Genomic DNA, 20,425 nt, shown 5'->3' on the forward strand with positions numbered 1-20,425 from the left:
ACGCTCACCTACTTATGTATTTATAGAACTCAATCTTTTTGAAGTCTTCTGCCTTGAACAGAGGGTGGCTAGAAGCTCTCTGAGGTCCCTAACCATGTTCTACTTCAGAGTTCATTATGGACCTTCCAAACAAACAAGCAGAGACAAAAAATATGAACAATTGGTTTCAAATTTTATTTTTTCCCGTCTTTCCAGTTTTGAAGCAAGTCTGTTTCATCTCAAACACCACAATTATCCTTCTTTTTTTAAAAAAAATAAACAAATAACATTTTTATTTTGTTAAGACAGTAAACAAGATATATATTTCTCAGCCTGGTTTCCTTCATGTATTTTCGGGGCTTTCTTGTGACTTGACTGACTTTATTTATTTTTTTAGCAGCAAACACTGTTTGTCCAAACAGAGAGAAATTGATACTTCAAAATATATCGGGGCTGTCCCACAACACTAAGAAAAAGACAGTTAATTAAAAGTTAATATATTGTGCAAATGCCCAAAGAGATGGATCAATTCAATTGACAAATTTTCAGGATGGATCCAGATATACAGGGATATTATCAAACTTGGTTAGTCAACTGGGTGATCTGGGGCCTCCAAGCCACAGAGCTGGAGAGAAAGAACACCTCAAAAAGGAAACCTCTCCATTATAGAACTCGCTGCCAAGTATCGTACACTCCTTTCGAACCCTGATTGGCCGCATTGGCTAATTCACACCTACCGTTGCCTTCTTGGGCCAATGGGAAAGCGCTCATACAGATAGACCTTGATTTACGACTGCAATGGGGGTGGGGGTGGAGTCAGAATTTTCCATTTCTAAGCGAGGCGGTGGTTAAGTGAGCCACGTAGGATTTCACGACCTTTTCTGCCACCGTTGTTAAGTGAATCACAGCAGTACCACAGCTGTTAAGCAAATCCAGCTCCTTCCATCGACTTGGCTTGTCAGAAACTAGCTGGGAAGGTCCCAGAGGGTGACCCCGCCCTCCCCATGACCCTGGGGAATTACCACGACAGTCATAATTGTGAGGACAGGCCACAGTTCATTTTTGCACCATCAAATGAATGGTTGTAAGTCAAGGACTACCTGTCATGCTATCTAAGTTGACTCCCTCTTCTTTGGGGCAGCCCCTCAAATACTGGAAGACTGCTATTCCTGTCCCCCCGAGTCCTCCTTTTCTCTAAACTAGCCTGCCTGGATACCTTCAAACCTCCACTCCCATCCTCTTCTCTAGAACAGGGGTCTCCAACCTTGGCCCCTTGAAGACTTGTGGACTTCAATTCCCAAAGCTGGCTGAGGAATTCTGGGAGTTGAAGTCCACAAGTCTTCAAGGGGCCAAGCTTGAGAAATGCTCAAAGCTGGCTGAGGAATTCTGGGAGTTGAAGTCCACAAGTCTTCAAGGGGCCAAGGTTGGAGACCCCTGCTCTAGACAATGGTTGGCTCCCTTGATCCAACGATCGAAGGTAAGACCGACCTGGAGATGCCTTTTTCTTCCAGATTTCTCTACAACCTGCCTCAACCGTCCAGCCATATTTGCTACATACTTGGTCCATCTGTTGGGGCAGCTTCCAAGCATCTCTTTGCTACCATCTCCTTGGCTTTTTTCCGAGATGATTTCCCTTACGCATGTTGTGGGGAGGAACATGAACCAGTCCTGGAGTCTGGAGGAGGCTCTGATGAGAGGTCTGTATCAAAGGCAAATATGGGGCCAGGCCATCTGACATTATCAGCTGCCTTTGGAGTCAGAGATAAGTGGGGCAGAAGAACAGCTGAAGACTGTTCTCTTCTTCTGGCAGCTCTGTGCATGAACACATTGGGAACAGGCTCCAGCTGTTCTTCTGCCCTGCTGGTCTCTGACTCTGAAGGCAGCTGAAAACTGTCGGATGGCCCTGGCCCCATATCTGCCTCCGATGCAGAGCCCTCGTCAGAGCCTTCCCCAGACTCCAGGACTGGGCCACGTTCCTCCCCAACCTCCTCACTGAGTCTTCCGCCAGCTGTGCTGGCCACTGGCGGGCCACAACAATGCATGGGCAGCCCTAACTTTAGCCTGGAATTATTGAACTGGGCAGGAACTGAACTCAACACTCCCTTGCCCGGCAAAATTGGAGCCCACCTTCTCTCCTGCTTGGCAGGCCTTTGCCAACAACACAGGGAAATACAGTCACAGTTAGTCCTCGACTTACGATGACAATGGAGTCCAACATTCTGCTCCATTTCGGCCCTTTCTCACCCAGGGCTCCATTTCCCTCCACGCCCAGGCGATCTTCAGGTATGAAGGCATCACCAGTGAGTTGGCAGGACCCGCCAGTCCAGACATGCCAATGTGGTGGGGGTCCCGTCCCCCTCAGCAGCTACTTCTCCTTGGGTCCTTCCGGCTCGAGAAGGCTGCCCTGCAGGATCCGGATGGAACCTGGTAAGCGGAAGAGGGCCACGGTGAAGGCAGCAAAGAGGAGGAGGTTGCCCAGCAAGGTGGCACCCAGAATGACGAAAGTACGGGTGAATGTGGCCAGTGGGCTGTGGGCGCTCAGCCATGCCCGCCGAGAGTTCATGTCACCCAGGATGGCTTCCAACTGGAAATGAGTGCCCACCACGGCACAGATGTGGAACAGCTGGTGGCTATGGCCTAGAGATGGGGGAGAAGAGGGGTGGGGGAGAATAACAGAATAACGGAGCTGGAAGGGACCTTGTAGGTCATCTAGTCCAACCCCCCACCCACTCAAGCAGGAGACCCTGCCTACACCATTTTTGATGGACGGCTGCCTAGTCTCTTCTTCAAAGCTTCCAGTGATGAAGAATGAGAAGAGGACACGGAGAGGAATGAACACTATTTTAAAAAATAGTAAAGTTGGAAGAGACCTGTTGTGGCCCATTGGCTGCTGCCCCGCCCCCCACAGCAGCCAAATCAGAGGAGGAGGAGGAGGAGGAGGCAGAGTGGGAGTCAAGGTCAGCATCAGGGCAACCTGAGAGCTCCGAGGGGGAAGAAGGAATGGAGCTAGCCGAGGCGGAGCCTGGGCCGTCCGTCAACTCTCAGACAGAGAGTCAACAGCCCACAGGTCTGGAGGTGGCTGATGAGGAAGAGGAGGAACAGCTGGGCTCAGTGCCTGACACTTGGATGCACAGAGGCAGAGGAGAGGAGAGCAGTGGAAATCTATGAGACGGTCCTTGGGACGGAAGAGCCACCGCTGTTAGCGAAGCCCCATCCGAGCTCTGGGGATCAAAGGCAGGGGGCGGAGATGAATAAATGTGGTAGACAACTATTCACCGCCCAGATGGATGGACTTGTTAGCCTGCGGTGAGAGACAAACTTTTTGCTGGGGCTGCCGACCTCCTAATAAATAAATATTTGAGTCTATGGGGAAGCCAGATTCACTTAACAACAGGTTTACTAACTTAACAACTGCACTGATTCACTTAACAACTGTGGCAAGAAAAGTCATAAAATGGGGCAAAACTCACTTAACTGTCTCGCTTAGCAACAGAAATATTGGGCACCATTGTGGTCATAAGTCAAGGACTACCTGGTTTGTAAAAATAATATAGGTGGGATACTAACAAACAGACAAACCCATCAGCTTTCTGGCTTCAGAAACGCTTCATAAACGCACCTATCCTTGCTTACCGATGAAATCGAAGCGACCGGGAGCCAGCCGTTCTGGCAGATGCGACGCGAAAAGGAAGCCGGTGAGCAGGGCAAAGAACAGGTGGTAGAAATAACTAGCCACAGAGTCGTTCCACGTACAATCATCGCCAAAACAGAACAAAAGCTGGAAAGGAAAGGAAACCACCATGAGTTGGCCCTCAAAAGTGGAATCAGAGTACAGCAGAGCTCATCCTCCCCAGCCACCCAGACCATGGACGATGGGACCAGCACAGTGATGCTTACGACAAGATGGAAAGTCACTTTACTCCCAATTGCCAAAACTCCTGACAGACCGTCCGATTTCGTATTTCTGGAGTAGTATTTAACACCTACTCGTCTTTAAATATTATTTAAATAAATAAATCTTTAACCATAGTGTTTATTCTCTAGAATTGCATCAACATTTGCTTGTAATTTGAAAGCAGAATGGAACTCTGCCTGGACAAGACCAAAACAAAGGCGGTCCTCGACTTACAGAAGTTCATTTAGTCCAAAGTTACAACAGCACTGAAAAATGGGGACTGTTTGTCAGAGTTACAACCTGTGTAGCATCCCCCAGGTCCCCTTTTGGAACCTTCTCACAAGCAGAGTCAGTGGAGAAGCCAGATTCGCTGAACAACCGGGTTGCTAACTTAGACACCCCTGCAGTGATTTACTTAACAACGGAGGGCAAGACAAGTTGTAAAAAGGGGCAAAACTCACTTAGCCAGTGTCTCGCTTAGCAAGAGAAATTTTGGGCTCGATTGCGGCGGTACGTCGAGGACCAACTGTGCAAATCTCCCCGATAGCCGTTCTTTCCTCCCATTGAGCAGCTGAGGGCTGGGCGTCTGCTTATCTAGCCATACCCCAAGCAGCATCTCTTCCCCTCTGAGTGTTGTGGTCCACCAGCAGCCTGCGGAGCTGGCAGCAGAATCGGACAGTGGGGAGGAACATGGGCCAGTTCTGGAGTCTGGGACTCAAACAATGGTCCTGTGTCCAAAGCAGAGATGGGGCCAGGGCCGTCTGAGAGTTATGTGCTGACTCCAAAGCCTCCAGAATCTGACAGCAGCAAGGCAGAGGAAAAGGGGGAGCCTGTTCCCAGTGCGCACTTGCTCAGAGCTGCCAGAAGGCAAGAACAGTTAAGACAAAAGGGGTGACTTGGGAGTAAGGCTTGGAGATGATTGGCCCCTTCCCATAAGACATAAAGGAGGAGCAAAAGGACAGGAACCTTTGTGGGAAGCAACTTTGTTCATTCTGGTCGGTTTAAACTCTGCAGCTTCATGTTGACTTTGGCTTTGTACAGCTAATTGGCAATTGGCAGCCTTTCAAGGGAAATAAAGGTGGGTGATTATCAGCCTTATCCCGAAGGACTGTGGCAGACTTCTGTTGGACTATTCATAAACAAGTTGGGACTCATGATGGGCTGTGAATGCATATAATTCACAGCCGTTTAAATTAATAAAAAAGGGTTTTGGGGAACAGCCTGTGATTGTTACTGTCTCAGGAAGCTTTGGTCAGAACACCGAGTCTTCCAAGGCCATCCCCCCTCCCCATACAGCCTGCCTTCCTGCAGAAAAGCTCCTCTCTCTTTGAGGGGTAAACCATTTTGCAAAGAAAAACACCCTCCCTCAATGAAGCCCATCCTCAATATTTCCAGAGATGTCCCCCAATTTGGCAGTGTGGGCTAAACTACGGCTGATCCTTCTGATGCAGAGGTGGTATTCAGCCGGTTCGGGCCAGTTCTCAAGAAACGGGAGCAGCAACGTTGAGTAGTTCAGAGAACCAGCCAGTCCCACCTCTGACTGGCCCTGCCCCATCTCTTCTCTGACTCCCATTGAGTCCCAGCTGATTGGCTGGGTCTTCTTTGGTTGCCCTGCACAGGAAAACAGAACTGGAAAGCAGGTTAGGGGGGTGGGGAGGAAAGGGGGATTTTGCAATATCTTTCCCCTGCCACACTCACCAAGCCACATCCACCAAGCCACACCATGTCTACCAAACTGAATCCCACCAAGGGACCCACAGCCCTGCCCAGCGTCCCTTCTCCCCTCTCCCCTCTGGCGCCTACCCTGAAGAAGAGTGGGATGTTGTCGAAGAAGAACGGGTAGACGAAGGCAGCTGTCCGGATAGTCTTACTCCAGCGGGGCCAGCCCAGCTCTAGGAACCTAGAGAGTGAGGAGGAGGAAGAGAGAGAGGGGAAGGAGGAGGAGAAGAGGAGGAAGAGGAGGAAGAAGAGGAAAAGAAAGAAGAGGGGGAGGAGTAGGAGGAAAGGAGGAAGAGGAAGAGCAGGAAAAGCAGGAGGAGGGGAAGGAGGAGGAGAGGAAGAAGAAATTTCTTGCAATGAGAACAACTAACCCGGGGAACAACTTGCCTCCAGTGGTTGTGGCTGCTTCATCGCTGGAGGTATTTAAGAAGAGATTGGAAAGTCATTTGTTTCTGTAATGGTACAGGGTCTCCGCCTGCTTGAGCAGGTGGGGTGGGTTGGACTAGGAGACCTCCAAGCTCCCATTCAACTCTGTTATTCTGAAATACCTACCGAGAATAGCACGAAAGGCTGGTGCAGATCAAAGAATTTATGGCAGCCATGGGGACAAAGCAGTGATGCCCCAGGCTGTTGACCCAACGATCCGGCATGGCGTAGGCGCCATATGTGAACGCACAGCCTGAAACACACACAAGGACACGGTTAGGAGGGAGGGGGCTTCTAATCCTGCCTCCATGACTCAAGGCTCAGAATTGTGAAATACTTTGCGGTTGGTTCCCTGTCCTGAGAGTTGAAGTCCATCTCTATTAAAGCTCACTGGTGGAGGAATTCTGGGAGTTGAAGTTCACGTAAAATTTAGAAACTCTGGTTCATTCTCTTCCCCAACCTGGTACCTCCCAAGAAACTTTGAAGCTGCAGCTTCCATCATCATCATCATCACAATAATAACAACAACAATAACAATACTAAGACTAAGACTACTCCTACTCCTACTCCTCCTCCTACTCCTAATAATAATCTTTTAATGACCCCATAATCCCTTACGGGATGGAGTCTGGGCAATTGAATGGAGCTCCGTATTTACTGACCGGATGCCTTCCTGTCGCCAGTGCTGAGTTTCGCCCCCCCCCCCCAGCAGATATATTCTCAATGTGCCCAGAGAGAGAACTACCTAGGCTGAAACTCACAGCCTCCTGATTGTGAGGCGAGAGCTCTACCACTTGGCCCCCGCACCACTCATCTGTAGCTTCCAGAATGCCCCAGCAAATTTGGCATTTGGTAACATCCCCCCCAAGGAAAGGAGACAACAGGAAGAAGGTCAGCCTTAAAACCACAAGCCCCTTACCCAAACTATAAAGGCTGAGGGCATTGTAGTCCAGGAAATAGCAGATGTGTCGCGCATGGGTGGACATGGTGCTGAAGGTGTGAGCACAGCTGGACGTGAAGGGATAGAGGCAGACCAGAGACATGTAGGCCAGGAATGGCCAGCTGTAGGTGTCGCTCCAGAAGTCCAAGCGATAGGAGAGCATCACAAAGCGCCATAAAAAGTACCTGGAAGGGGAGAAAGGCTATCAATGCTGTGACTCCCCTTCGGCCGCTGAACTGACCCATCCAACAATGCAGAAAAAATATTGGACTAAAAATACATATGTGATCAGAGGGTGGTATTCAGCCGTTCTGACCAGTTCTGGAGAGCCAGTAGCAGACATTTTGAGTAGTTCAGAGAACCGGCCAATCCCACCACTGACCACCACCCCCATCTATTCTTCGCCTCCTGAGTCCCAGCTGATCGGCTGGGTCTTCTTTGGTTGCCCTGCACAGGAGAACGGAGCTGGAAAGCAGGCTAGTGGGGTGGGGATGGAATGGGGATTTTGCAGTATCCTTCCCCTGCCACGCCCACCAAGATGCGCCAAGATTTGGATGAGGAAGAGCCTGAATTTTGATCACGGGCAATGGTTGTAAGCATGAAAAAGGGTCACTTTTTCCAGGGCTGTGCCATTGTAACTTTGGGTTTTTTTAATATATATATTTTTATTTTTTTAACTTGAACATATCATCTTCCATTAAACAGTTGATTGTCTGGGTACAGATGTCTCTGGGCTACTACAATCAATATTTACAATATTCATTACATTGATAATAATTCTCTCTCTATATAAAAGAGAAATACCACTCAGGCATCATCACAACATTTCCAGAACCGTAAAGCCTACAAACTTGAAATCTTGACTTCTAAGTGCTCACTAAGAAAGGATTTTTCCAAATGACCATCAGAGCATTAGTATTTCCTATATTATTATTATTATTATTAACACGCTCTGATGCTAAGGAGTTCTACTCACCCACACCACCTGAAAAGAAATCTCTTCCAAATGCAAAGCACAAGCAGAGGAGTTTCAGTTTCAGAGCACCAAGCAGCTTTAGTCCAGAGCAGTTGAGCTAAGCCACGCCCAGGCTCCTTGCTGTCTCCTTGCTCACACAGCAAATACTGTTTCAGTTTCCAAACAGCCCTCAACTCTCTCGCACACCGACAGGACACTCGCCAGATGAATACCGATGGATACTGGTAGGCAGAGGCAGAATCCCCCACCCTTATTTTCCTTCCCCAAAACTAAGCCCCATCACATAGTTTCATTGCGAAGCATGGGTATTGAGCTAATCTTACAATATTAATAATCAGCATTATAACTCTATTCATTTCAACCCTCTTAACATATCTTCTGATGAAAATATTATATTAGGTAATGGCAATCTTAACAATCATATATAATTATCATCATATTGTTTACATCTCTATCTTAAACATATATTCTTTATTTCCTTAATCTCTATTTATTTTTCTCACTTCTATTTTTATTCTCCAAAAATCTATAAAATAGCTCCCATGTCACGTAAGACTCGGTGTGTTCTTTTTCCTTTATAGCAAGCGTTAATCTGTTCATTTCTGCACATTCTAATATTTTCCTAAGCACATTCTCATCTATAGGGATCTCCTCCCTTTTCCAATTTTGAATGGTCACTAAACGAATGTTGCAAGTTGAGGGTTAGCCATAAGTCCTCCAGGAAGAGAATCACCTGGAGGAGGAGGAGGAGGAGGAGGAGGAGGAGGAGTGGGAACAGGAGATAAGACGAACAAGCAGGTACCAACCAACCCCTGAATTGGGGCTAAAAATCCACAAACTTACCAAGTTGGAAGGAAGTGAGTCCAAATATTGACAGTTTCATTGTTCAGTTGGAAGGAGCTGAGGACGCAATCCAAGGCAGAACTTTTGGGGTGTCGGTACCCCGACATGATACCTTCTTCCCAGAAAATCTGTGAGATAAAAAGCGAGAGATCCAAAAACGTTGGGATTACAGTCCCCATGTGTCAGCCTTCAAGACTCCTTTCCTTTCTCTTGCTATCTTTTCGGCTGCCATAGTAACGGGGGGGGGGAGGGTCAATCAATTGAGCTTTGTGAAAGTGGGAAGCGTGCTGGAGGTTTTAGAGAATGAACTAAATAACTTGGGGAAAAAAACTTTTATTTTTTATGCTTATTTGCTTGCTTACTGAGCAACTGCGGTTCCTTACCAAAATAGGCCAAGGTCAAGGGCCAGGTGTCTGCATCACCACCTGAAGATGCCCCACATGACAGTATACATATCTTCAATTGGATGGACTGCTTGAACTATGGTGGGTGGGAATGTTCCCATCACTTTGGATATGTGTTTTTTGCGCATAATTCCTCAGATCTAGAATTACTTTGATGCTACCACTTGAATTCCAGTAAAAAGTTATTTTCTCTATATTAATGGAGTCTAAGAGTGTCTTTCTTGGATTTTGAATGGAGCACCACCTTCTGGGAGCCCTGACAGTGGGAGTCTTCGTTGAGGCTCAACTGTCCTCAAATTTAACAGAAAAGCAGAAGAGTTGGAAGGCACCTGGGAGGTCCTCTAATCCAACCCCTGCTCAAGCAGGAGATCCTTCTCTTCTGCTTCTTCTCCTCCTCCATTGTCCTTCTCCTCAGCATACTAGGTTTTCTAGTCTAACTTGGAGACCTTCTAGTCCAACCCTTCTCTCCTCCTCCTCCTCCTCCTCCTCCTCCCCCATAATGTTGGGAGGAACCTTGGAGGTCTTGTAGTCCAATGCCCTACTCAAGCAGAAGACCCTTGTCATCTCCTCCTCCTCTTCCTCCCCCTACGCTTCTCCTTCTCCAAATAATAGAGTTGGAAGAGACCATGGAGGTCTTCTAGTCCAACCCCTGCTCAAGCAGGAGATCCTTCTCTCCTGCTCCTTCTCCTTCTCCATTGTCCTTCTCCTCACCATACTAGGTTTTCTAGTCTAACTTGGAGGCCTTCTAGTCTAACCCTTCTCTCCTTCTCCTCCTCTTCCCTCCCACTCCTCCTCCTCCAAATAATTGAGCTGAATGGGACCGTGGTGGTCTTCTAGTCCAACCACCTGCTCAGACCCTGTACCACTTCAGACAAAGGTATTTGAGGCTGCAAGAGAGCTTAACCTGGCAGAGAAGATGGTGACATCTGGCTAGCTATAATATTTCCTTTAAATGAGTTCACTGCCTCATTCAGGAATCACTGACAAACTCTACTCCTAAAGCCAATTTCCTTCAAAAATTATTGTTATTCTTAACTGCTTTGATCCTGGTTCTTTTTCAGGTACATAATCACAGCTGCCTCCGTCTCGGGGTTAGGAGTTGGGCACCTCACATCCCTGATCCGAATACAGCTTTTGCCACACTGCATAATTTCACACCTAGGCGCTCTGGAAAACCATCAACCTTTGGTGCCTTCCATGTGCAGGAAGTCCTCACCTTATGGCCAAAATTTGAGCCAGAATTTCCACTGCTAAGCAAGACAGTTGTTCAGTGAACCCTGCCCAGTTTATGCGCTTTTGCTGCCACCATTGTGGAAGTGAATCACTGCCGTTTTTAAGGGAATATCTATGGAGAGTCTCAACCATCCATGGTTGTTCAAAAATGCCTGCTATGGAAGAATGGTTACATAGTGGATGGAGATGGTTGAAATGGCACAAAATGTTATGGCCCGCCGGAGGCCAGCGGAGCTGGTGGCAGACTCGGACAGTGAGGAGGTTGGGGAGGAACGTGGGCCAGTCCTGGAGTCAGGGGAAGACTCTGACAAGAGCTCTGCATCAGAGGCAGAGATGGGACCAGGGCCGTCTAGCAGTTATCAGCTGCCTTCAGAGTCAGAGATCAGTGGGGCAGAAGAACAGCTGGAGCCTGTTCCCAGTGTGCGCATGCACAGAGCTGCCAGGAGAAGGGAACAGCTGAGGAACAAGGGTCAACTCAGGAGTAAAGCCACAGGTGGACAGTGAATAGCCCCTCTCATAGGGAATAAAAGAGGAGTGAAAGGGGAGTGGGGTTTTGCAGGAGACAATTAGTTCATTTGGGTGAAGATCTGTTCCTGCATTCTTGCCAAATATTTTCTGCTACAGTGTGACATCTGAAAGATATCGGCCTGGCAACTCTCCAAGTCTGATAAAGGTCTATAATTTTGAAACATCTTGAAAGGCTGTTGGCTGGGACTTTGCTGGAGAGGAATTCACTGTAAACTAAATAAAACGGGTTTATCGGGATGAAGAGCCAGCTCTGCGCTGTTGGGGAAGTTTAGGTCAAAACACAAAGCTGATTACCTTGATCAAAGAAAAGAGCATAAGTACTTTTGTTTTCACATGGAAACCACTTCTGAACTTCGTGCTGGATGTGGGAGAGAATGAAACTTCAATGTTGGGTTTTACAGATTAGACTGATAGATCTTTATAGAAATGACTTGTTCATAGTATTGTAGAAAAGCAAAAAGCTGTGATTTGATGTCAATATCTTATTCTATTGCAGCAGAGAGAGTAGGAAGTCAATGTTTCCTTTCCTTTTTCTTTCCCTATCCTTCCTCACTTTTCTTTTCTCCTTTCCCCTTCCCCCTCACTGTCCTCTTATTTGCATTTTGTATTTTTACAATACCTTATAACTTAACAAAAAGTGGTAATACAAAAATTATTTTCCGAAAGACAACTGGACTTCTTTGATTTTTCTTCTTCTCATCCAAGAATAATATACTTAGACTTCGGCAAGGCATTCGACAAAGTAGACCACAACCTACTTCTTGGGAAGCTAGAAAAAGTGGGATAGATAGCATCCCCACCAGATGGATTTGCAACTGGCTGGCAAACTGTACTTAACGAGTAGTCCTTAATGGGTCTATGAATACGTGGAGGGAAGTAAGCAGTGGGGTGCCACAAGGTTCCGTCTTAGGCCCAGGACTCTTCAATATGTTCATGACTTATGTGTGGGAATAGAAGGGAAACTTACCATATTTGCAGATGATACTAAGCTGGCAGGAATAGCTAACACCCAAGAAGATAGGCTCAAGATCCAGATGGATCTTGACAGACTAGAACACTGGGCCCTATCTAACAAAATGAAATTAAATGTAAAGAAGGATAAAGTCCTACATTAGGCAAGAAAAACCAAAAGTACACATATAGACTGGGTGAAACCAGGCTCAATAGCAGTAGCTGTGAGAGGGATCTTGGAGTCTTAGTGGACAACCAGCTAAATAGGAGCCAGCAGTGTGCAGCAGCAGCCAAAAAAGCCATTGCAGTCCTAAGTTGTATTAATAGAGGGATACAATCAAGATCAAGTGAGGTACTAATACTACTCTATAAAGCCTTAGTACTGCATCCAGTTTTGATCACCACATTATAAAAAAGATGTTGAGACTCTAGAAAAAGTGCAGAGAAGAGCAACTAGGATGATGAGGGGACTGGAGGCTAAAACATATGAAGAACGGTTACAGGAACTGGGCCTGGCTAGTCTAGTGAAGAGAAGGACCAGGGGGGACAGGAGAGCAGCTTTCCAGTAGTGTTCCACCAGGCTTAACAGCAGTAACTCTGAGATGGATCTTTTACATTTTTTTAAAAAAATAGATTTTTATTATATTTTCTATCAATACAAATCATATTCACGTTTATAACAGCATTTTGACATCGACAAATATAATTATCTTATAAATCATATTATGTTTTATATACATCAACCAATAACTGTTATCTCTATTTATACTTATCTCTATACTTATATATTTTATGTGTCTACCGTATCATTCTCTTGAAGTCACTTATAGTAATTACACTATTCCATTCCTCTTATTTCTTGTATCTATTCTCTAACCATTTATACCATTTATGCCAAATTCAGTAGTATTCGGAGTTCTCCTTCTCTTTCATTTCTCAAGTAAGCATATCCATTTCCGCACATTCCAATATTTTGTGTAGGACTCTGTGGGAGTGTTGGGTCCTTTCTACATTTGGGCAAAAGCTATCCTGGCTGCCATTAGGATGTGTAAAATAATATATTTTATCTCTTTTGGGTATTGATCCTTGATTATTCCTAATAGGAAGAGGAAGTCGGATCTTTTAAGTTTTAGTGGACAACCAGTTAAATGTGAACCAGCAGTATGCAGAGGCAGCCAAAAAAATGAATGCAATCCTAAGTTGCATTAATAGAGGGATATAATCAAGATCAAGGGAGGTACTAATACCACTCTATAAAGACAATTAACCAGTGGAACAGAAGTTGCCTTCAGAAGTTGTATGGGCTTCATCACTGGAGGCTTTTAAGAAGAGACTGGACAGCCACTTGTCTGAAATGGTAGAGGGTCTCCTGCTTGAGCAAAGGGTTGGACTAGAAGTCCTCTGAGGTCCCTTTCAACACTGTTATTCTGTATTCTGTTACTCACCCGAGGTACTTGATGGATCCTGAAGATTTGAGGCAACTTGATGGTTAACATTTCTGGAGATGAGAGGCAGAATTCTTCTTAAAAGTATATACATATATATGTGTGGGTATCCCCAAAATAAACTCTCGGTGGTCCTTGGTGGTTGGTGATGAGGGTTCCCACCTTCTCCGGCACAGGACACGATAGATTCAGCAGCATTGGTGATCTGGTTCTGTTCCACCATGGGAAGTCAACTCTGCCACTGAATTTAAAATGACAGCTGCTTTGATATCTCCAGAACTTACCACTAATCCAGCACATCGGAGAATTGTCAAAAATAAAATAATAATAACAAATAATAAAGAACCACTTCTTCATTATAAAATGAATGGTCAGGGTGTTGATTCTTGCAAATCCTGATTGTGTGCTATCATAAGTATACAGGTGTCTTTTCTCTAATTCAGAGTTTCTTCATCTTGTTGATTTTCAGATGGGTGGACTTCAACTCCCAGAATTCCTCAGCTGGGTGCGGAATTCTTGGAATTGAAGTCTACCCATCTTAAAGTTACCAAGGTTGAGAAACACAGCTCTAGATTAAAATAAAAGCAGTTAAATCATTCTCTCCCTCCCTCCCTCCCCTCTCCTTCTCTCCCTCCCTCTCTATCCCCCCTCTCTCCTTCTCTTCTCCCTCCCCCTCCTTCTCTCCATCCCTCCTTCTCCTCTTCCCTCCCTCCTTCCCACTCTGTCCTTTCCTCCCTCTCCCTCCCTCCCTCCCTCTCCATTGCTCAACATTCCTCAATCAAAGGGCGGCTTCAGCTCACAATCATAACTTTCAACACCCCACCAAGAAAATCCAGAGTTTGCATTCACAACCCAAAATGAGATAACAGACCCAAGGTAACACCTCCAATTTATAAAAACACTTCAAGAGTCTAGCACTTAGGAGCACTCCATAGCCTCCAGCTGACTTCTCTGTCTCTCTTCTCAAACACTTCCCTACTCAAAAACGCTAAGAAAATGAAGGTTTATTTTAGAGGGGGAACTCATTGAAAGGCGTTGGTTTTAAGAAAAAGATGCATAATCCCAAGGCTTTCAGCAGGCAGTGCCTGTTTTATTTTGTTAGTTTTGTTGTGGCCCGTTTCAACTGGGGGAGGTCCAGACCTCCAACCCTGAAGGCACCTGAGGAAGGAGAGAAACGTAACATGCGGCCTTTTCCCTCTGCCTTGAAAAACTTTGTCCAGCAACTTGGAAATGCTGGAAATCCTTGTTTTAAAAAAAGAGGAAGCAAAGAAGGAAGGAAGGAAGGAAGGAAGGAAGGAAGGAAGGAAGGAAGGAAGGAAGGAAGGAAGGAAGGAAGGAAGGAAGGAAAGAAAGAAAGAAAGAAAGAAAGAAAGAAAGAAAGAAAGAAAGAAAGAAAGAAAGAAAGAAAGAAAGAAAGAGAGAGAGAGAAAGGTAGGTGGAAGAAAGGAAGGAAAGAAAGAAAGAAAGGTGGGTGGGTGGGTGGGTGGAAGGAAGGAGGGAAGGAAGGAAGATAGGAAAAATAGAAAGGAAAAATAAGAAGGAAGGAAGGAAGGAAGAAAGGTGGGTGGAAGAAAGGAAGGAAGGAAAGAAAGAAAGGTGGGTGGGTGGAAGGAAGGAGGGAAGGAAAAATAGGAAGGTAGGAAGGAAAAAAGAAGGAAGGAAAGAAAAATAGGAAGGAAGGAAGGAAGGAAGGAAGGAAGGAAGGAAGGAAGGAAGGAAGGAAAATAGGAAGGATAAATAAGAAGGAAGGAAAGAAAAAAAGGAAGGAAGGGCCACCCCATCCTTGGAACAGTGGAAGAAAACCAAGGCAACTCCTAGAGATCCAAGCCATACCTTCTGCGGAGAGGATGGGACTTACTGGGGGGACCCCTGCAGCCCCCCAACCAAACCGCGTCCCTCTCATTGGTGCCTTCCGGATTGCTGCAACTTCCTTGAGTGTCTCTGTTGGTCCCCTCCTTCCGTCCAACTTGGTTTCCTCGCCAGCCTTGATGGACGCCTGCCAAGACGCCTTCCCTCCCTCCCTGCCTGCCGGCCAGCCGGGGGAATGAAAAGGGGCCCTGTTGTCGCAGGAGCCACAACCCGAAACCGAGGAAGCAACAAAGAAACACATTGAAAGCTTTCTTCCTCTCCCTCCCACCCCACAAAGACTTCGCAAAATAACAGCAAAATTCTGCCTTTGTGGCGGCAGGTTTAGGGCAGGGCAGAGTGAGATCCAGGCCCAGGCGTGTGTGTGTGTGTGTGTGTGTGTGTGTGTGTGTGTGTGTGTGTTTGTCTTTCCAAAGGCTCTTTCTGGAGGGGGATGTGAGAAGTGGGACAACGTTTCGGAAAGGTGCAAATACCTGTCCCAACATTGTTGACCATAAGGTAAGAAAATATTTTGCACAGGCTGTTCGGAGAGAGAGAGAGAGAGAGAGCTTTCCTCAAAATACAGGTAACCCTCGCCCTACAGCTGCTTTGTTTAGTGACCGTTCAAAGTTACAACAGCATTGGAGGAGGGAGAGCGAAAGAAAGAGGGAAAGAAAGAAAGAGGGAGAGAAAGAAAGGAAAGAAAGGAAAGAAAGAAAGAAAGAAAGAAAGAAAGAAAGAAAGAAAGAAAGAAAGAAAGAAAGGAATGAAAGAAAGAAGAGCGAAAAGAAGGAAGGAAGGAAAGAAGGAAGGAAGGAAAGAAAGAAAGAAAGAAAGAAAGAAAGAAAGAAGGAAAGAAAGAAAGAAAGAAAGAAGACAAAGAAGAAAGAGAAAGAAAAAAGAAGGGGAAAGAGAGAAAGAGGGAGAGAGAGATCTTTCCTCAAAATACAGGTAACCCTCGACTTACAACTGTTTTGATTAGTGTCTGTTCAGTTACAACGACATTGGGGGGGAAAATGACAGGATTGTTTTTCACTTAGGACCATGGCAGCATTCCCAGCTGGGCAACCAGTTCATACTTATGACGGTCACTGTCTCCCAAGCTGACCTTTTTCAATCTTTTGACAAGCAACGTTAAGGGGGAAGCCAGGACCACTCAACAATCAGGTATCTGACTTAACAACTGCAGTGATTCACTTAGCAACTGGGGCAAGAAAGGTCGTAAAATGGGGCAAAGCTCACTTAAACCCATTTTGAGAAAGAGAGAGAGAAAGAGAAATAGAAAAGAGGAAGAATAAAGGAAGGAGGGAGAAAGAAAGAAACAAGGAAGGAAGGAAAGAAAGAGGGAGAGAAAGAAAGAAGAAAGAAAAAGGAAGGAAGAAGGAAAAAAGGAAGAAGAGAAGCAAAGAAGAAAAGAGAAAGAGAGAAAGAGAAGAGGAAGAAGAATGAAGGAGGGAGAGAGGGAGAAAGAAGGAAGGAAGGAAAGAAAGAGGAGAGAAAGAGAGAGAAAGAAAGAAGAAAAGAAAGAAGGAAAGAAGAAGAGAAAAAAGAGAGACAGAAGAGAAAGAAGAGAAAGAAAAAAGAAGAAAAAAGGACAGAAAAAAAGGAAAGAAAGAAAGAAAGAAAGCTCTTCTGTTGGGAGGGATCAGCTCCATCACCTGAAAGGACACCAGAGTGTGATGGGGTGATTTAAGGACACTGTGGGCGTTTTTGGCTGCTGGAGCTGCAGAAGCAGAGAAAGGCAAAGACTTCAAGCCAAACACAGAGCGCTTTTCTGCCTCTCCTGGCCAACCTTCCCCTGGGCTTAAAAGGGGGAAAAAGGGAAGACCTCATCAAGGGGCTGAGGCTATGCATTTTAATTAAATCTTAAAAGAAGAGGGCAGCCCAAGCCTCCTCTCCTGCCCTCCAAAGCTGGGCCAGTCATCCCTGCAAGGGAACCACTTAACTCCCCGGATGCCAATGGACCCAGTCCGTTGTGTTCTTGGAAACAAAGCAGTGGTGGAATCCAGTTTTTTTTACTGCCAGTTCTGTGGGTGTGGCTTGGCTTGGTGGGCGTGGCAGGGGAAGGTTACTGCAAAATCTCCATTCTCTCCCCACCCCACTGACCTGCTTTCCAGCTCCGTTCTCCTGTGCAGGGCAACCAAACGAGACCCAGCTGATCAACTGGGACTCCGGAGGCGGAGAATAGATGGGGTTGGCGAGGCCAGTCAGAGGCAGGATTTGCCGGTTCTCCGAACTACTCAAAATTTCCACTACTAGTTCTCCAGAACTGGTCAGAACCGACTGAAGACCACCCTCTGAAACAAAGGCTCTGGGCCAACAAGGTGGCCTCCTGGAAGGGAGGATGTAGGGTAGGTCCAGCAGAAGAAACCATTTCTGACCTCTAGGTTTGAACAAGACTTTAAGCTTGCCTATCTTCCCACTTTCGAAACCGCTTTTTCCCAAGCTTTTTATTGCTGTTTTCAACAGCCCAGCATGAAGAGCAGAATTGGAAAGGGAAACTGCTTTTGGACTTCATGCTCAGTGTAGCGGGGAAAAGGAAACTCTTGATTTTGGGTTTGGCTGATTAAATAGGCTGTCATGATAGAAATGGCTATGTTAGATTAGATTAACAGAGTTGGACGGGACCTTGTAGGTCATCTAGTCCAACCCGCCCACCCACTCAAGCAGGAGACCCTACACCTTTAGTATGTACACTATTATGTGAAAAGTAAAAAGCTGAGGTTGGGATATTATTCTGCTGTGCCAAGAGTCAAGAAGTCAACCCTTTTTTTCCTTCTTCCCTTTGCCGTACACATTTTCTTCTTCCCCTTTTCTCCCAGTATTTTCATTTTTCTTTGCATTCCGTATTTTGATAAACGAAGAAAAATATGACCATAAAAAGACTGGATATTGCCAAGAGGAAGGGACTAAGAGGACCCACATTCAACCAAGACTTTCCAATGAAGCTGAAAGGACTCTCTTCATAATTTCAAAGAAAAAAGATGGCTTGATCAATAGAATAGTTGTAGCTCAGGATCGAACTGTGGGGTTCTTGGTGCTCTCTGAGCCTTGGTGGGTTTTCTTCCAGGCGTTTCATCACCAAAAATAGGTGAGATCTTTAGTGCTATCATCACCACCACCACTAACACTGATGAAGTTAGTTTGGTAATGAAACACCTGCAAGAAAGCCCACCAAGTTCAGAGAGTATCAAGGACTCTACAGGTGAGTTCATGTTAATTTTGCATTTGCTAAACTCACAACGGCACAAAAGCTCCGTGGGTCACCATGCAGCCGTCTGGTTCTCTTTTTGGAGGTCTTCCATGCCCTGGGTTATTCTGCACCGCCTGGGCAGCACTGGGTTTATTGTGCTCCACCTGAAAAGATGTTTCTCCACAGACCGACCAGGGAGCAGGCTGTTCTGACCAAGGCTTCCCGAGACTGTAATTAAGCACTCTTTGTTTTCTTTCAACACTGGGAACTATGTGTATTCCCAGCCAGTAATGAGTCCCAAACAATTGCTCGAGATAAGCACCCACCTTTCTCTCCTTTGAGTTGCAGCCAACAACTAAAGTGCCAAATGAATTATAAAAACCAAAGTCCACAGAGCTTCAAGGTTGAATCCGAACAGAGCGAACAACTTTGCTTCCTGCAAAGGTTTCTCCACCTTTGCATTTCCTTTATACCTTATGGGAGGGACACTCCCAGGTGGTCCTGGCCCCATCTCTGCATCAGACGCAGGACCCTCATCTGAATCCTCTCCAGACTCCGACTGGTTCCCGTTCTTCCCCGCTGTTCGATTCCGCTGTCATCTGCACAGGCTGCTGGCAAACCACAATACAGGCTGGGCAGGCCCTGTCCCTTGGAGCCCAGCAGGTGCTCCTTCTACCTGTCCAGGTGAGCATGGAAGAACAAATGTTTTGAAGCCCCCTCCAAAAAAATTACCCTTCCCTCCCCCCCCCCTCCAAGTACAAACGAAGCTTCTTGATTTCACAAATGTTTATTTATGGCAATGCAATTCCCCTTGCTCCAAAAAACGATAAAAATTAAAAAAAAATGCTCTTGACATTGTCAACAGACAGGCCAGCCATGGCTCAGACCGATGTACCCCCTCCCACGCCCATGACAAGCACTTGAAGAGAAGCCCCTGACCAGACCGCCAGTCTTGGCTGCCAGGGCGGAGACCCTTAAACGCTCCATTTTAAAAATGTCCCTTCTGAATGAGCTTCCTTCCCACTCCCCCCACCCCACCCCCCAAAAACAACACAACCCCAAGTTAAATCAATGCCAAAATTGTGCAGATCACCCCACAAATGCCGACGGTTGCAGAGTTCGCCCTCCTGCAGGTGTCTTACGAGCTGAATGTGCTGACACCCCCTTAACCCGCAGGCCAGCGCCACTCCCCTCTGAGTCTCTCTGCAGGTTGAGGGGCTTCTCCCCTCCATCCCTTCCTAGGTCGGGGTGGGGGGGAAGGGCTACTTCCATTGCCAGGATTCAAAAGCAGGACCCATCCACAGAATGCTTCTTTTCCGGGGTGAGTGTGTGTGTGTGTGTTCTGCGACGGTAAGCCAGGGGTGGGGTGAAACCCTCCCAGAGCTGAAGAGCCAAGCCAGCTCTTGGTCTGCCCACCACTCCGAAAGGGAAGGAGCTGGGAAGAGCTGCCTTCTCTGGAAGGGGCCTTGGGGGAAGGGGGGGGGGCAGGCAGCAGGCCGGAAAGCCAGGCAAAGACAAGAAAGAAGGAAAGGAGGGAGGGAGAGAGAGTGGGGGGGTAGCCAAAGACCACAGTTCCTAGTGGCAGAGCTGCAATGCAGGTGTGGGATAAGATCAAGGCAAATGGCATTTTCTCTGCCGTCGAACGAAGCTGCGCGGGGGAGATAAAAAAAGGGTGGCAGGTTGACGATGCCACTGTCCATGTGGCTGGGTGGAAGTCCCACGCTTCCTTTTCCACGTCTGGGCAAGGCAGGGGGGGCAGGCCTCAGGGCTTCCTCTCCAGGCAGGCTGGGGGAAAAAAAAAACGGGATTTCCAGGCCCGCCGCACCATCTTCCCTTCTCCCCCAACTGTCAGAATAAGCTAAGCGCATGCAACGTAAGGATGACGTCTCTGGGGGTATTATAGAGAATGAAGACATTTGGTCCGGCTACTCCAGGTTGGAGGGAGAATTGGGGGCTGCTACCGCTTTGATTACTCCGAGTGGGGCAAAGCCAAGCCCAGCCGGTGAGGGGAGGGGAAGGTTCATCAGAGTCAGTCCCTGGATTTAAAA

The 20,425-nt window shown here is 46.7% G+C and overlaps 1 protein-coding gene across 2 annotated transcripts; it reads right to left on the reverse strand.

Annotated features, from left to right (window-relative positions):
- Nucleotides 1–155: 155 nt before the first annotated feature.
- On the reverse strand, nucleotides 156–16,434 carry PAQR6 (progestin and adipoQ receptor family member 6). 2 transcript variants are annotated; one of them, XM_026717735.2, is made up of 8 exons: nucleotides 15,173–16,434; nucleotides 13,340–13,580; nucleotides 8,779–8,906; nucleotides 6,939–7,144; nucleotides 6,146–6,272; nucleotides 5,678–5,774; nucleotides 3,613–3,757; nucleotides 156–2,616 (listed from the first exon to the last, which is right to left on the reverse strand). In XM_026717735.2, exons 2-8 carry the CDS (start codon nucleotides 13,388–13,390, stop codon nucleotides 2,345–2,347), a joined length of 1,026 nt encoding a protein of 341 aa, XP_026573520.1. In that variant the 5' UTR covers nucleotides 13,391–13,580; nucleotides 15,173–16,434; the 3' UTR covers nucleotides 156–2,344. The 2 variants fall into 2 exon arrangements, with proteins under 2 accessions (XP_026573520.1, XP_087770341.1); XM_087914215.1 differs by lacking the exons at nucleotides 13,340–13,580; nucleotides 15,173–16,434 and having other exon boundaries at nucleotides 6,939–7,161; nucleotides 8,779–8,859.
- Between the last annotated feature and the right edge of the window lie 3,991 nt (nucleotides 16,435–20,425).

The sequence above is a fragment of the Pseudonaja textilis genome, chromosome 16 (genome assembly GCF_049901715.1).
Source record: "Pseudonaja textilis isolate UNSWEBS1 chromosome 16, rPseTex1.2, whole genome shotgun sequence".
Lineage (NCBI taxonomy): Eukaryota > Metazoa > Chordata > Lepidosauria > Squamata > Elapidae > Pseudonaja > Pseudonaja textilis.

What these genes read in the sequence shown, in the direction of transcription:
- PAQR6 (XM_026717735.2), bottom strand. Translation starts at nt 13,390, where the DNA reads ATGTTAACCATCAAGTTGCCTCAAATCTTCAGGATCCATCAAGTACCT. An exon ending in AGCCTTTCGTGCTATTCTCG is followed by an intron (nt 5,775 to 6,145) that starts GTAGGTATTTCA and finishes CTCACTCTCTAG; the next exon opens with GTTCCTAGAGCTGGGCTGGC. An exon ending in ACATCCCACTCTTCTTCAGG is followed by an intron (nt 3,758 to 5,677) that starts GTAGGCGCCAGA and finishes TTTCCTTTCCAG; the next exon opens with CTTTTGTTCTGTTTTGGCGA.